The sequence below is a fragment of the Pieris rapae genome, chromosome 16, assembly GCF_905147795.1.
Source record: "Pieris rapae chromosome 16, ilPieRapa1.1, whole genome shotgun sequence".
In the NCBI taxonomy this organism is placed as follows: Eukaryota; Metazoa; Arthropoda; class Insecta; order Lepidoptera; family Pieridae; genus Pieris; species Pieris rapae.
This window is the reverse complement of record NC_059524.1, coordinates 2060234-2077800: the sequence shown is the minus strand read 5'-3', so window position 1 is coordinate 2077800 and position 17567 is coordinate 2060234. Positions and strand designations below refer to the sequence as shown.

The following is a 17567-nucleotide window of genomic DNA, read 5'->3' as shown; positions in this document are numbered from 1 at the left end:
GACAAAAAAAATTTAAGCAAAACACCTGTCAGAACGGAATCCGTACTTCTGGGCAAAAGTAGTTTAACTATAAAATAGTAAGTATTAGGTATGTAGAATTAATTACGTCGAGTACCTAAAATCATTATACATATGTGAAATGGAAGAGAGCAGCAAACGACACACAGAATCCTAGTGTAAGGGTACTGCACTTTCTCTTTCACCTTTTTATGTTTGATTTTCGAAATAAAAATGGTAAATAAATTATTCAGATTAATATGCACTAAGTGTATAATAGTTTTGAAATTGGGTTTTATTCGATTTTCTAAAATTTTGACGTCTTTAACGCCTCGATGTTAACAAACTTATTAATTATATTCAATTGTACTTTGCGTACGTATTATTCTCTATTAATCTCAAGTAAGCGAATCACGTTCAAATCAGTTTCAAAGTGTCACCAAACCAATATCGTCGAAACAGATGCAGAAATCAGGTATTGAAGTAATACTTAAACAAAAGAAATAACAATGACTGTTTGGACAATACTTCTAGTTGATTCCCACTTAATATATTCTTTCAGATAAGGTAGTTTAAACACGGCATCAAAGTCTTCCCCATAGAGCAAATATTTTGTTTTATTTGTCTCTATCCTCTCATAACAGACACGTTCGACAAACAATAATAACTCGATGGCAATATGAGAAATCTCCGAAACACGATCAAATACGATATACATTATATACATATCAATATTTGACAAAATTATGAATTCAAACCATAGGTATAAGAAGCTTATTTTTGTTTCCTCTTCGAGATCTTTAAATAACTTTATTTTTTATTTTTAGTAAAGGTACTACATAAGTATGGCGTAGTATTGACCTATTGTTTCGGTCCTACGCGCGGCGAAATTCCTTGAAACATTGTAAAATATCCTTTCCTTCTAAATAGGAGCGGGCTTTGTGTGTAGACCACACACACACATGCGCCACAGACCCCACCTCAAGCTTGATATCCACGGTTCTGTGGAAGCGCATTTTCACCTCATTAAAAATGCATTTAAATGCTCCTCAGATTAGTAGAGAATAGGGCAATAATGTATTTCTAATACTCAGTATTAATTGTCAAAGTTTTAATAAAAAAAGCAGCGCTAACATAAAGACCCAGAATAATCTTATTTTCAGCATTTTTTTTATATTCCCTGAGCTTTTAAGAATTTTTTTTTGTAGAGAAAAATTGTAAAAATATTTAAAAAAATAGTTTTACTCTGCACCAGCTTTTATTGCGTAAATGTTCCATATGTTGGTATGTAGCTACTAAAAAGCTAAGTAAAAAACATTAACGCAAAACGAACTTCACGGGGCAGCTAGTATAAAACAAACGGGAAATAAAAATAAATTTATTTGTCATTAAAATGTAATAAATTTAAATAAAATATCTTAATTTTTCAAATTTTAACAAAAATTTATATAATTTGTGCCAACCTTAATTCTCTTATATACTAGATTTACATTTACGCGGGAATAGGTTGGGGAGGTTCCACATTCTCCGGCGGACCTGATGGTACGTTAGGAACTTCTAATCTCTTCTGTTTCGCATCCTCTTTGTGCTCATAGTAAAACCATCTGAAAAGTTATAGAGAATAATATTTTACTCAGACACAAAATTTACTCAGACACATGTTTATTTTCATTTTCTTCACTTGACAATTCTTATTGGACACATAATGATTAATCGCTTGAACGACAAATATCTCATACTGAAAATTTAATTTCAACAATTTCTCGATCCAAAAAGAAGTGTTATATATTTTGAAAAACGTCATCATCGTCAGTAATTGTAGCATATCGATTACCCATTCAAGGCCAGAGATAAGGACGAAGTTCATGACTAGCGCAAGGTACCCGACAAGTCTAGACAGAACGCAAGAAGATATGTTCACATTTCCTGTCAGATTTTCTTAACAATAGTTTACCTTATTGGTAATAAAACTAATAATAATAATTTACAACAATAAATAAGATTACAGTTGTGACGGTATTGGGAGACTGGTTTCCAAACTAGGAAAGAACCTGTGATATGGATAACCAGTAAATGTGATTGTGAATTGGGCTAATTTTTTTTTATCTATTTTAACTATTTTAAATGTTACTTGTAGTAAAAGCTAACAAAAGTATTGGAATTGGGAAACTTCAAACTTTTCCCGAAAAACACGAAACGAAAAATTCAGCTCGAACCAAGTCATTGTTTTAAGTCAAGTTTCGTAAGATTTTTATAATTCAGACGAGTCTTACACTAAGGAAAAACAAAGAAACATTATTTCGAGTTAATTGTCTTATTTTGGTTTCACACGCTTATATTCATTCGGATGTATGTAATTACAATCTGAACACGCGATCCATTAACACAGATCTGATGTGCTCCCTTATAATAAGATTCAAATCTTGTCAAAAATATCATACATTGGGACGAGTGTACCTACGGGTCAGTTCGCACCAATTCCCACTCTGAACTTACCCCTAAGGCCCTTAAGACGTCGAGCATTTACACTGATGTCTCAATACTTTACAACACTTTTAGTCGCAATCAGATAGGTCAATTAGATGTGTTCATCGCAGAGTTAGGTAGGTTTGGTAATCTTTTCGAGGTTACAGAATCGTTCTACCGAACTAAACTTCCGCAACAACAGCAAATAGCTTACTTATCAGCTTAAGATACTTATCCGAGAATTGTTTGGGATAAACATGGCAATAATTTGGGCTCTCTGAGACCTTATGATCTGCAATCAAATATATAAGGACTTTCCGTGGTAGTCGTCTCTCGACCTCGGTGGAAGAAGCCAACTTACCAGACCTTGCTTAAGTAGAACCCTTTCACACTCCCCTTCCGTTTAGCTTCAAGGTCAAGGATGTTCCCAATGGCAGGGTAATAGAGGTCTTAATTAAAACAATAGAAAACCATGCCTACGTTACTTACATAAATATACCCAGAGCTGGTAACGTAGCCAATACGCTGACGAGGAACACGGCTCCAGGCAGAACGTGCAGGGTGAGAATATAGATTTTAGCGTACAGTGGGGAGAAGATCAGTGGCATCATGGTCTCTGCTACGCCAAATAACGAAAATACTTTGCCTGAAAAACAATTTTTATTTTTTATTTTTACCGTGCAAACTCACACAAGATATTAACAGTTAGTAATGTTGTATTTATATATTATTTATGGCTTCCAGGAGGCTTTTACGTGGCGCTACAACCTTTTAAGGTCTGGGCCTTATAATTCTGTATCTGTCTCATGATCATTTGTCAATCTAATATGCAAGTAGATGATCAGCCTCCAGTGCATGACACACGTCGTCGACTTTTTGGGTCAAAGACATGTCGGTTTCCTCACGATGTTTTCACCGTTTGAGCGAATGTTAAATGCGCAGACAAAAAGTCCATTTGTGCACAGCCGGGGATCGAACCTACGACCTCAGAGATGAGAATCGCACGCTGAAGTCACATTTCCTCATCTGGGCTTTGACATCAATATATATATATATATGTAATTACAATAAGTACTTTACTAATCATATAATGTTCCAGTTATAATTTAATTATCCCCTGTAACTGAGGGTAAACATAGTAAATCTTAGTTAATTACCTAATTCCTGATGAGAAACCAACTTTGAGGCGATGGATCTCAATGCGATCATGGTTGTGCCATTTAATATCTCGACGAGAGGTGCTGAAACAAACAAAATAATAAGAATTTATCGCCAAAACTTTACAAATAATTTTAATTATGAACTAGCTAACTTGCGATTGTCTGGAGATTCGAGTTTATCTTAATTGGGAAAAAGTTTTTGTGGCCATAATAAAAATATGAAGGGAAAGTGATAATTTCTTCTTTGTGATTTTTGTTCATATACTTGTTGGAAAACACTGTAATCTCAATCGTGTTTCTCATATAATAGTGAAATTAACAATTGCTTTTTTTATATTGAAATGTTCATATTATATTTATGTAGTTAAAAAGTTATCATTCCCGTACATTTCTGTTGAATAGTTGCTAAAAGGTGACTATTAAAACAAATATTATAAAAACAATGAGCACATTCAGTCACATGCACAAATTAATAATCTTTTAATCCTAATAATCTTCTCTATAAATATATAAAACAAAGTCGTGTTAGTTACACAATTTTTAACTCAAGATCGGCTGAATCAATAACAGTTATCTCTTTTTCGGTGGATTCTTCTCCGCTCCGAATAGCAGATTAAGTATATAATTATATATATAACATCGGATTAGTTATCGAATAACAATAAATTAATTAATTATTTTTAGGAATGCAAAGAGCATGGTGCCATCTATTGACAAAACATTTCTTTATTTGTTAAAAAAATATTTGTAATACCGTAATGTAATCCTAAGTTTAACTAAAGTTAATTCGATACTATTTGACTGAAACTACAAATAACTGATGTGTTTGTAATAAAACACCAAAAAAACTGGTCTGATTTTGATGATTTTTTTGTGTTTCAAGTGGATTTAAGAATAGTTTCTATTTACAGTTTGATATTTTTTGTATTTATGACACTGTTAAACTACACTCTGTCACGTCCGACAAAATATTGTCTTTGATGACTATTACTTTAAATAATATATGCAAACTAGCGGATCTGATAGATGTTGTCCTGTAAACACGTCTTACCTACAAAAAAATATCTAAAAATCCTCGACTACACTTGAAAACACAAACACATCATCAAAATCTGTCCAGCCGTTCAGGACCACTTGAACAGAAGATTTATATATATATATATATATATATATATATATACCACTGTATAGATAAATTATCTAGATAACTGAATACAAAAAGTTCATTCAAATCGGTCCAGCTGTTTAAGGGCTTCAGTGACATATGACAATTACATAAATATATAAATATTTAAATTATTAAATGCATGTTTATTTCTGTCAAATCTCTAAAATTATCAGTAGTGATAGTTCATACTATTCTAGTTCTTCCCTAGTAAACAGTAAAACGTGGTCTATGTTCCTATAATGCTATACTATTGTGATAAATGCGTCACCTTGTGGGCATTGTGCAAATTCTATCGGCGCACAAAAAACTATTGTTTGTATTCAATGCATAATTCGTATGTTATGTAATATATATCATTGTGTATGACGTGAGGTATCTATCTGGTAGTAAGGTACTACTTGTAATGTTTAGTATCACTTGGAAATACGTACCCTGTTTAGTAATAAACGTTTATTAAAAAGAAAAGGCTTTATTTAAATCGGAAATAATATATCTTAAAAATACCGAAGCCAGAGTCATTAAATAACTCGATGTTTCAGAAAAATTGTATAAAGTTATTTAATTCTATTTTATTCTTTTATACTTAAATACCACTTCGGCATCTCCAATCAAGATCCTCCAAGATCAGACCAGATACATACAGAATCAGTATCATCAAATTCAGGCGACGTATTTCTAATTTTTAATTTATATTTTAATTATTATTATTTTTTATATTTTATTTTATTCATCTGCAATTAGATTCTTGGCTTTTATCAGATTTTATGAAATGATGGCAGTAAGGGAAAGCAAACCAAATTTTTTATTTTCCTCCTTAATTCGCAAACTATCAGACTGTGGTCCTAAGGGGGGTTGACGTGTTGTTAAAATCTCCTCTTACATTGTTCGATCTATCGTTTAGTGACTTCCACATATTTTGTTATAAACCAACAAATTTAGGTATTTTATTATTAACTTAATTGAGCTTATTTTTATAAACCACGAGATTAATGTCCGCAAGTTTAAACCTTACCCTGTATCATGCTTGAGTGACAGTGAGAGTTTTTCATGTTGGTCAGATCATGAAGCTAGCACAGAATCATTTATCGATAAATTTATACAGACCTACATAAACTTCATAATCATTTCTCGCGAAGGCCATAACCAATGCTCCGGCGACCTTACTGGTTGTAGAAATCATTCCCAGCACAGAGTCATCCGCTCTCAGCTTCTTACTGAACACGCTTATAGTGAACATTGTACCTGGAAAGACAAATTTGTGGATATAAATCTGCTATTAGCATATGAAAGAGAACAACACCGGAAGGATATATTATATGTAGAGTGAAAATAAAATCCTCTATTATTGAATGCACCCAGATGACCTAGGATTTTATTAACACTAAAAATTTAAAATACTTGAGGGATTTTTAGCTGGTATTTTTTTAAGTTTGTTTTGTAACGAAAACATATATTTAAAATTCTTTAGCAAAAAACACAACTAATTGCCATTCTCCTTGACTTTAACTTAACTTATTCTTAAAAAAACATGCTTTTAACAACAATATCTTAATTATGTTTCTAAGAATCAACCAGAGTTTTTAGTACAATAACATATTAAAATTAGCTGCACATCGCGAATTCTCACAACACAATATAAAAAAGATACCTAGCGGAATAGATAAATATTTTGTTTGTTCTTTATGGGTTAAATTGAGCAATGTTTACAAATTCCCACAATGTTTTCCGATCGAATCGATACAGTGGCGTGCGAATCGAAAACATTTACAGTTTTCATCGTAAAATATTATGAAGTATTGTTTTATAAATTATTGTGTCCATTGAATATTATGTAAGCATACTTTATATGTGGTCGTAAAAATAATAAATACCATTGTAGGTATTGCACGGGCATCAGATTTGCCATCAATTTATAATAAGCCTCCTGCCCGTTTGACCCCTGGGGCTCACCTGATGTTAAGTGATACCGCCGCCCATGGACACTCTCAATGCCAGAGGGCTCGCGGGTGCGTTGCCGGCCTTTTAAGAACTTTAATCACTTCTCTACAAGAGCTCTACTTTCACTATACAAAAATTAATAAACAAATCCATTGGTGTGCAGCTAGTGTTAACACACACTGCCACAATTCTAGCCACTCGAATTTTATCTTAGAAAATTTTCACTTTAGCTGAAAACTAAAGAAATAACAACTTACCAATAGAATGTGTGACAAGACTGTATGTAGAGTAGATGCTGTACTTTACTTCATCCCAATTGAAGCGGTACCTCGCGAATATATACATGATACTCATCTCACCTGAAAAAATCAATAAATAGATATGTTGATGTTCAGAGGTTCTAATTTTTTTCTTTTGGAATCTATCTTGCTAAAGGACATTTTCTGAAATGTGTCTTGTATATTGTCAATTTTAAATCAATTATTGTTTTACTGTTATTTTGGGTTGATTATAAAACAAAAGAAGTGAAGGATTTTTATAAAAAGAACAAGAAATAAGTAGTTTACAACTATATAACGATATAATTTCACAAGAATACAATATTTATTTTTCACAAAAATACATTGTATGTCAAATATACAGCAATCACCGGCAGGAGGCTCTTCTGATGTTTAGTAATACCACCGCCCATGAACAAACTCAGGGCCTGCGAGTGCGAGCCCGGCTTTTTGAGAGTTGTTACGCTCTTCTCTTAAAGGATTAGGGTCGAATTCTACTTACTTATGTATCAATGTTTACAATATATTACCGTTACGTTTTGAAGGATTTTTGTATAGTGACAGAGAATGGTGCGAGATGAAATCGCGGACACAAACTATTGCAGAAGCAATAAAACAGTAAGAACGTAGTTAGGTACGTAATTACGTAATAATAACTTCTACGAAAAACGATTACAAATTGCCACGTAGATGTTTGCTTTGCAAAAGAAAACGGAAAACTTTAAAATCCAACTGTCTCTATTACATACATAATATATAACTAGCTCTCGGTTTGTTTTCTAACTACCTGGTGATATTAAAAACAAACGAAATTCAATTTATTAAAGTAAACTGTTAGAATATAGTTTTCGTAAACGATGAAGAATACATACTACATAGAATATCGCATATCAACTACCGTGTTGATAAGGTTAGCTTAGACCAAAGCAACGTAATATTCTCAAGTTTCGTTATGTAAACAATATCTATCCTTTAGTATCATAAAACGAAGCCTTCGTTTGATATACTCAGTTTAGTCTGTGGTTTTACTTGAGAAAAATTTCCGACCTCGTGTTCTATATTCAAATATCTCTTGCAGATAATATGTGGTGGGGCAAATAAAGGCAATCTATTTAGGTTTTAAAATAAAAAATATGGAAGAAATGAAATAAAAAATAAATATGGAAGTGTCTTCCGTGTTCTATATTTAAATATACCTTGCATATGCTAATTATAAGTCCTCATTTGATATACTCACTTTAGTCTGTGGTTTTACTTTAAAAAATCTTACGTAGGTCATCGTGTTCTATATTCAAATATGGATGGTAATTAGCAAATACAGATAATTTAGGTATTCCAGATATGAAAGTGTTGATGTTCCTTATTCAAATATACTTTGTTCTATTTTCAAATATACCTTGCGTAAGCCATTTCGAATTCGATTCGATTCTTATAACTTCGATTTATATATTAGCTATTGTTTTAATTTTTAGAAAACACAAATAATAAACTTATCCCTGCACTGGATTCAATATTCAAAGATGTAAAAATATTATTAATATACCATTTTGTTATAACATAGTATTTTAAAGTAATGTTTTGAAAGTACAAGTTATTTCCCAATATGACTTGACATGTATGCCAAGGGCTATTGCAATTAAGTAATTTTACTTAGGTACTGTAACCGCACATTATCTGCGAGTTATTACCATGGAAAATCCTAAAATCAATTTCGTTGATTTTAGACTAGCAATCTATCCAGGCTTCAATCAAATACCTGTAAATTGCATTCTGAATAATAATGTTAAAGTGGTTTTGTAAGATATTATTCCTAAATAAAGATAGATTCTTCATAACTATAAATAAAATCGCTCATAAATTAATTTCAATTTTGGTGACCCCAGAGTTTATGCTTACCTTTACAAATAATTATTGCAATACTGAGAGGAAATGACAGCATAAAGGTACAAAACTTTTATTAAATTGTAAATATTTTTATTTTAACTGCTTAAGAAAATTGTGAATACTGTTTATGTGATTGTTATGTCTTAAGAGATTTTTATCATAGTTTTAAAGTACCACATTTTGTATCGGTTACATGAACAGTTGTTTATGTTCATTTGTTTGTTTACGACTTTTTGGGTATAAGGCAAGCCAGTTTCGATCTAACCCACGACCTCAGGGGTGAGAGTCACACACTAAAGTCACTAGGCTAACACTCGGTAATGTGGTGATACCATTTAACAAAAGAGAAAAGTCCAAATGACTAAGGAAATATTAAATGTACGTACGATTGAAAATTAGTTCGAGTTTTTATAACGAGAGGTTACCAACATCTTAATATTTGTCACTATATAACTTTAAAAAGTCAACTGCTGTCAAAATATATCAATTTTGAATTGCACAAACAAAACACAACTTGAGCTTGATAACTCATTTCGATCCCGTCATTAGCCGCCGGAATTGCAGTCTTTTTTTTATAGAACAGGGGGCAAATGGGCAGGTGGCTCACCTGATGTTAAATGATACCGCCGCCCATGGACACTCTCAATGCCAGAGGACTCGCGAGTGCATTGCCGGCCTTTTAAAAATTCTTTCCAAAATCAATTCCATTTCAAATTTGCATTTAAACATCGTGTTCGAGTTCTACCTTCTCTTCAGACAAGAGTAAAAACCACCTTCACCAAAGAAGGCGAGGCGAGGAACTTCTACCCCAGCAGAGCATGTTTCGCAGAAGACACCCTTGTGCTAGTCGATTTCCAGCATAAACGCTTGCCAAAACAGAACCAGCGAATCAGTTAAGGCTCTTGAAGGTAACAGTGAATAAAAATATAAAATCCCATAAAAATCTAGATCCTTAGGTATCCTTTGCAATTGTATAATCCTGGCATGGGTCCTGTACATACTCTTTCTAAATACAGATTTATTTCCTGAGTACATTGATCTATTTAAAGCGTAAGTATCCACTAGAAACAGTAATTGAAAAATTGCGAACGTCGTCCTTTAGATCGAGTCTAACGTAGGCGTAGAGTGATTTCCGTTACATATGTTTGTGGAGAAGTGAAACAGAAATACACCACACATTTGAAGGATAATTATTAATAATCTAAATAATAATTTAAAAGTCTAAATATTGCGAATATCGAAGAGAACATAAATTTAAATGTTAGAGAAAAATATTAATTAATTTGTAATTGTTTAGTAAAAAAATTGAATAAAATATCTATGGAGTTGTTAAAACCAATTTACTATTAATGCCAATACAACTTTTGAAGGATACTTATAAAATATTCGAACTGTAAGGAATTGATAAATAAAAGGTTATATATATTTCAATGTTAGAGAAAAATTTGATAATTTTGATGAGGAATTAATAAAAATTCCTGTTTTTCGATTAATAGAAAATTGATTTCTTAATGCCATCTTCTTCTGCCATCTCCTTACAAAGGTTGGCGATCATCATGGCAAGTTTAACTTTGGATGCCGCGCTTTTAAATTATGACTTAGTCCTTTGACCAAATCATTGTGTAAGGTTTTTTCTACCTACCACTTTGCCTTGTATGATTAAAAATGCGTATGTATCTAAATCATTAAACATCCAAGGTTCGAACACACAACCTTTGTACGTAACAGGACAGCTGACACAGGGCTACAAAATGTAGGGCATCATTTTACTATCTATCTATTTCAAAACAAGTTTCAAACCAAGTTTTGCATTTATATTGGATTTCGTATTTACTGTTAGTGTTTCTTAAGAGCTACTTCGTTTCAGTGCAAAAGTGTTTAACATAAGTGCCCACTTTCAACTCACAGCTAAATTATTAGTATCATAACAGTATTTGCTTGATACACTAATATTCAATATTACATTGAAAGTATATATAATATAAATAAAGAAGCTTTATAATTTTTTAAAGTGTTTACAAGATTTTTTTTATCTAACAGTGGTCTAACAGGCAAGAGGCTCATCTGCTTAGAGATGATACCGTCCGCGACACTCACATAACTAAAACCCTTGCATCTGCGTTTTCTTAAATCCTATCAAACCTTTTTTTTCTATGAAGGCTATTTATTCTGATTTACGATTAAGTCACGATGTCCAAGTAAAGTGTCAAGGTTCCCTGTCGAAAAATACAACCCGTGCGATGACGTCACAATCTATCATAATATTTGCGCTGATATTTCACATCGCACATCGAGACAGGGCTATGCTCACCAAACCTCCAGCCAGCCCAAATCAACAGCGAGATTAAAAAACAGAGCGTGCGTACAAAGTACACGTAGTCACGTAGGACACGTAAAGTTAGAAGTGAAACTTCTTTGTAAAATTATTATTACTAAGGTAACAGCACCAACAGATGGTCGTATACCAGATAATGATCTATCTATCTATCTCCCACTTTTTACACACCGTATTCGTGCTTATGATAATATAAAGAAACAAAAAATATGCGTTTACTGTGCAAGACGTTATGCGACAGAATTTTCATCTAAAGTTCTTATATGTAACAACTAAAAGAATACATCAACCAATCGCATAAATTTTTGTCGATCTCTCTTTCTCACTCTCCCTCAATCGGTCTCAATCGCTCTCTCCCACTCTTCGACAAAAACGCTGCACATCTTCGTGACGTTTGACCAGTTTTAACAGGTCGAGGATTCTTTAAGTTGGAGTAACCACTTACTTCCACCACATCCATTAAGGATGAATAATCTTACGACTTTCAAATATTTTATTCAGAATAGACGTTTGTCAACTGTTGCTAAGTGAGATGTGGCCGATTAGAGGGCACTCCAGGAAATACCTATTTAACTGTTTAAATGATTTAAATGAAATCATATCAAACTGTCTAGGGAAGATGGAAGGGAGAATGGAGGACCAGCTCAACCACGAAGGAGTGAAACTCCAGCATGCTTCAAGATGATCGTTATTTAATTATCGCTTATCATTTTGATATATTTTCTTTACGCGTTAAATAGTAGCAGTGATATATAAAGTCCCTGGACACTATGGCAGGGGAGTAGAGTGAAAATTAATTTAAAAAAATAAAATTAAAAAAATAACATTAACGTACGCACTATGTTTTTCTTATTAATATTATACATATTTTCTTATATAAAAATAAATAAAAAACTATTAAATCAATTTTTAATTCACTTCGAATAACATACAGGCAATATCCAGACAGAAGAGTAGATATCAAACTGCCATGCCAGGGTCAATAAATAGTAATCAAATAAGAATTTGCATATGATATTCAGACTTTGACTATGAATAACTCGGTAATAAAACAAGAGAAATTGGACATTTGCATACGAATTGATGTACATCTTAAAATGAAATTTTGAGAATCTAGAATCTCTATTTTAGTTAAAGATCTTTAGGACACAAAGCAATCGTGTCAACTGATACGCCTTTAGGGGTATTTAAGAAAAGAACGTCTGTGGGTAGTAAAATACTCGTAACGTCGAGATTTTTAAATGTTTTTTTTTTTGCATTATTTAAAATTACAATTAACTAGCATTAATCATAGACAGTTAGTTCGGTTGCATACAAATCTAATATGCATTACTTTTTCAATAAATATTAGCCGTAAGGATATGGAGAAATTCGGAACAAAATGAGGTTAGACTGATGCTGTACCATACAATAATAGTTCACGAACACGCATTAAACACTCACTATAAAAGTCTAAATAGAGGACGTAACTATTGACAAGAAAATTAACAAAACAGTATATATAAAGCAGTATATTATAATGCAGTAAAATGCGTCTAACGTAACCCAAGTAAATCTCAACAAACACTAAACAAAAAATGTGCGGATCGGCCCAATAAAAATATTTAGGATCACCCTTATGAAATATTATAAAATAAAAATTATGTATTTCGAACAACAATCAATGAGTTTGTTAAAACTATAATCGTCAACTGATGTACATAATAGTTGCAGTCTATTTGTTAGCATCAGGCTGATGAAATCGATAAAAACATCGACTTCCAAAAACTAACAATACAATTTACTCATGACACTGATCAATAGAAATGGTTGTTTAATTAGATTTTTCAAAACTTTTTTTAAGTTTTTGAGCGAATAGTCAATATACTCGTAAATCCTGAAAAGTTTATTGGTAAAATAGTGTTGTCTCACAATTGCTTCGTAACGTCAAAATACGTAATCTGTAATCGTGTTTATATCCGCTAAGGGGATTTCGAGTGGTACTCGTATAAATCAAAGAGTTCTACCAAAACCAATAATATTGCCTCTCATAAAATCCGACTTTGAGCTATGAAAACAAAATTAACTTACCCCATAACGGTCCAAAACTTAAACATACGACAATTAGAATGAGGCAGATTCTCAATCTTCTTTTGTTCGGTTCCTTCTTGAAGGCTATTTTCAAAGTGTCCTTGACGCTATTAAAGTCGAAAAACTCCAGTAAAAATCCCCCGCAGCCTGTTCGAAGGTCCTAGAACAGAAAGGTTTCATTGGAATTTTGCAAACAATTTACTTTCTTTACGGAGAAGTGTTATGGTTACGCCATCGTATATTGCGTTCGTACATTTGACTCCGCATCAAATCAAATCAAATCAAAATATCTTTATTCATATAGGTAAACTTTTACACTTATGAACGTCAAGAAAAACAAATTAAATTAATCGTAAATTTACATTTACAACCAGTTCGCAAGCATCATCATATATACCATCATCAGGGACCATTAAAGTAATTCGTTAGCAGATTTACTGCAATTTATCCCCCCCCCCTTCATTTTGTCAGCAGAACTAAGCAAAGCTCTCAAAAGTAATAGTACATTAACGTATTTTTGTAGGAATCATGGCATAGAAAATGTGTGGTTAATATGAGTAAAAGTAAATAATTACTGATGACGTAATCACCAAATATGAAAGTTAAAGACCCCCCCATCTCCCCTTGATTGCTTACGTAATACTTGAACGGACTACAAATTTAACATTTAATTAATATTCATTAAGGTTCATCATCTAGCATATAATTATCAAAGACCAGTGTTTTCCCCGGAATTTTAAAACAAAGCTATTGATAAGGAGGTAAACAGTTCTTGCACAATAGGATGCTTATCAGTTTATGACCAATAAATTAAAACCTTGGAAATTGAGTATTTTTGTAAAAAGATGGAAACATCTGTACGCTGACGAATTTCGTAAATAACAAAAATGAGTTTTATTGTTTAATCGATATTTTATCTAATCTATCCTATACAAATTTTATAAACAGGAAAGATTTGTTGTTTTGTTTTGTTATAACATATTAACTGTTCATTTATATTTGAAATGTTCAGTGCGATACTGGGAATAGCAAAAAGTACCTATTTTAATAAAATTACTCGTATAACATTTAATTATTAAAATAACTAGAATATTAGTTTATAAGCGAGTTGATACCTATTTAATAAATCGCCTGATTTATCTAAACTAATTTTATCATAACTATAATCAAAGAACTATCAACTTAATAAACCCACAAGTTTTTATACTAATGAATTCCCAAAAATTCAATAAACATTTTAAAAAACGACTCAATACATCATATTCATATATAAAGTGGTTCCGATGAATTATGCAACAAAAACGCTTCTTTGTTTAATAAACACGAAGCTGTTTATAAATAAAACCCGTTTTTTGTCGAATCTTTGCGATGTTCAGATTTCATTAAGTATAGTTTTTTGTATGAATTTATCATTTGTCATCTCGCAAATTTGTTTTTATCATATTGCTAACTACACTTATGAACGTCAATATTTAAAAAATGTAGCTAAGTAATTTTAGATATATTTCTAACTACACTTATGAACGTCCATATTAAATGTAGCTAAGTTTACTAATTTATTATTCATTTTTATTCTTAAATAATTAAAATAAAGTCTCTGTGGCAGTTAACCACAAAATTTAATTCTGGCAAAATTTCTGTGGTATATTGCGATACTTATTATTTGAGCGAAGAAAGCACTAGCTCTGGGGTCATAGGTACCATCTACCAGGCGGCAACTTAAATTATCGCCTGTGCACTAGAACCCCACGGCCCAAGAGGCAAGAAAATCAAAGTTGGATGAAATTAATCTCGTAAATTACAATACCTAGTAATATAAATATAATACAAACCTTTTCTTTATTCTGAAGCCACTTATGATCGTCAATAGCTAAGAAAACGTATACAAAATTCATAAATTGCAATACAGCTGATATAGAGAAAACTCCGTAATAGCCGGTGTATCGTAGAAGTATCCCGCTCAATCCCATTCCCACGGGGAAACCAACCGTCATGCACAAACTAAGTATTCCCATGCGAAAAGTCCTTGTTTCCTTCGAAGTTACATCACCCAAGTAGCTAAACGCACCGAGAAACATCGTATACCATCCACCGGTCAGCGCTGGGAATATGACCTCCATAAACACAGTCAACTCCACGGGGACTTGATAGAAAAAGTATGTATTTATCATGTTCAGAACACACGTCATAAATTCCCCGATGATTGGCATTAGCATACATATTTTTCGCCTGCCCGTTTTGTCGCTCCACGCTCCTATGAACAGCATTAATAAGGTCGGGACCGCTGTGTGTATAACACTTTTCCATCCTTGCACGGATGCTATCAATTTCTGCACTTCATCCTCCTCAAATGTGTGGTTAGCGCGCTTTCTCAGCCTGAGGTCTTCACAGACCGCATCACTAAACTCCAAATTAACTCTGCAAGCCTTATCTAAGTTCAAGTTTTGCGTCGCCAGCATTGCTAGAACGCTTGGCATCACGAATAACGCCAACACTGGTTCCACGGTAATATTAGATTTAACATACTTAATTTTCTCTAAAACCGTCATACTTTTAAAGTCGATTTTCATTTCGGTCTTCAGTGGTAACTCCTCGGTTTTCTGGGTTTTCGATTCAGCTTTTTCGACCGTCATTTTTGATTATTATTTGATTGATAAATATAAAATCACGGTGCGATGTATGGGACGGAATCACGCGCGAGAGATTTGTGATTATTCAATTACATTGTCAATGCACAACGGGGTTTTATTTGAATTGTATGCGTGTGCGCAGACGAAACGCGCGCGGACTATTGTCCAGCGAAGTCACTCCGCACCTTTTAGCCCATCGGCATGTACGACAGCCTTAAATAAACTGATCAAATAGCTGTTGAATTCGGAATGTTTTTGATCAGGTGAACTTGTTGAATTGTCGTAAGAACAATTTTCATAAAACATTTACTTAAAATACTTAATAGGTTATTTGATTGTCTGGTATAATTCCACTTGGATTTGCTAGTCATGCTGCGTTGTGTACGTTTAAGATAAATTATAAGTGTTCCAACATTTACGACAATCATTTCCGAAACGTGTTATGAAACAGTTGCAACTATTATGTAGTCCATTTGGTAAACTAAAAACTCAACTTTTTGTAGTTTACTTGGTTGATTAAGGTTGTCAAAAGTATTTATTTCAAGTATTTTTCGAGAATACATTTACTTTAGGATATTGTTTAAGCCGTGGAATTTATAATTTCTAAACCATCACGAGATTAAATACATTGATATTATGATATTAAATGTACCGCCGGGGCACGTGAGTGCGTTGTCGGCCTTCTAAGAATCGGTACACTCCTTTCTAAAAGGATTCTAAGTCGTTTAAAATCCTTAAAAGTTGTTAGGTCGAGGATGCATACTCTGGTCTCGACGCCCGGTGACGAAACATTAGTTAGAAAAGTATATGAAAAATAAACAGTTATCATGTAAACTATCATATGTTCCATCGGTTTCAAACCTTAGTCCTGCTAAGTAAAAAGCCTGTATCGGCTGGCTAAAGTCAATGAACCCTGACGGCAACCCAACCTTTAAATGTATTTCTGTACAACCACAAAGTTCATAATACGGGTTTTTCAATTTAGAATACTTTTATTATTTAAGATCTTGTAATTCAGGAAATAGACGACACCGGAAGTCAGTATATACCACAATCTTCTTACACGAGGAACTTCAACCATACAACGATCGAACCCCATATCCTTATACTATACCCCTAAACTAGCTAAGTAAATTTATTTGTTCATGTTGACAAAATTATTTAAATTTTTAAACAAACATTGGAAAAACCTCCAAACTCTGTTCGCTGACTGATATATTGTTTATAAAACTTATAGACAATATTATCTATCCAATGCTGTACCCTGGTTTAGAAGAGGGAATTTTTATATAGAACAGGGGGCTAACCACCAGGGGCTCATCTGATGTTAAGTAATACCTCCGCCCATGGCTCGCGTGTGCACCAGAAGAATTAAGGATTAGGACGCGCTTTTCTTGAAGGAAGTGGAATTATATATTTATATACTTTACACAACTTACCGTAACTTTGTTTATTCTGTAAAATATGAGGTTTGAGTTTCCATTAAGTATAAGTTACTATTGCTTCTATTTTTTTGGGCTGTATAATTTTTTCGCTGGCTAGATTATTCTCTAATATAATTAATGTATTTCTGTAAAATTTGTGATGTCATATATTCATGTATAATTTTATGCAAACGCGTTGTCTAAGAAGTCCTTAACA

General features: G+C 32.8%; 1 protein-coding gene across 1 annotated transcript; it reads right to left on the bottom strand.

Moving 5' to 3' along the window:
- Positions 1-1385: 1385 nt before the first annotated feature.
- On the bottom strand, positions 1386-16144 carry LOC111003228 (proton-coupled folate transporter). Its single transcript, XM_022273632.2, has 7 exons — positions 15129-16144; positions 13297-13456; positions 6987-7088; positions 5896-6033; positions 3621-3704; positions 2953-3109; positions 1386-1601 (listed from the first exon to the last, which is right to left on the bottom strand). Exons 1-7 carry the CDS (start codon positions 15927-15929, stop codon positions 1490-1492), a joined length of 1554 nt encoding a protein of 517 aa, XP_022129324.1. The 5' UTR covers positions 15930-16144; the 3' UTR covers positions 1386-1489.
- Positions 16145-17567: the final 1423 nt, after the last annotated feature.

Excerpts from the sequence above, each read along its gene's own strand:
- LOC111003228 (XM_022273632.2), bottom strand. The coding sequence starts at position 15,929 with ATGACGGTCGAAAAAGCTGAATCGAAAACCCAGAAAACCGAGGAGTTA. Across the intron at positions 7,089-13,296 it reads AAGTTTTGGACCGTTATGGG|GTGAGATGAGTATCATGTAT; the intron begins GTAAGTTAATTT and ends TGATTTTTTCAG. Across the intron at positions 3,110-3,620 it reads GGTTTCTCATCAGGAATTAG|GCAAAGTATTTTCGTTATTT; the intron begins GTAATTAACTAA and ends ATTGTTTTTCAG.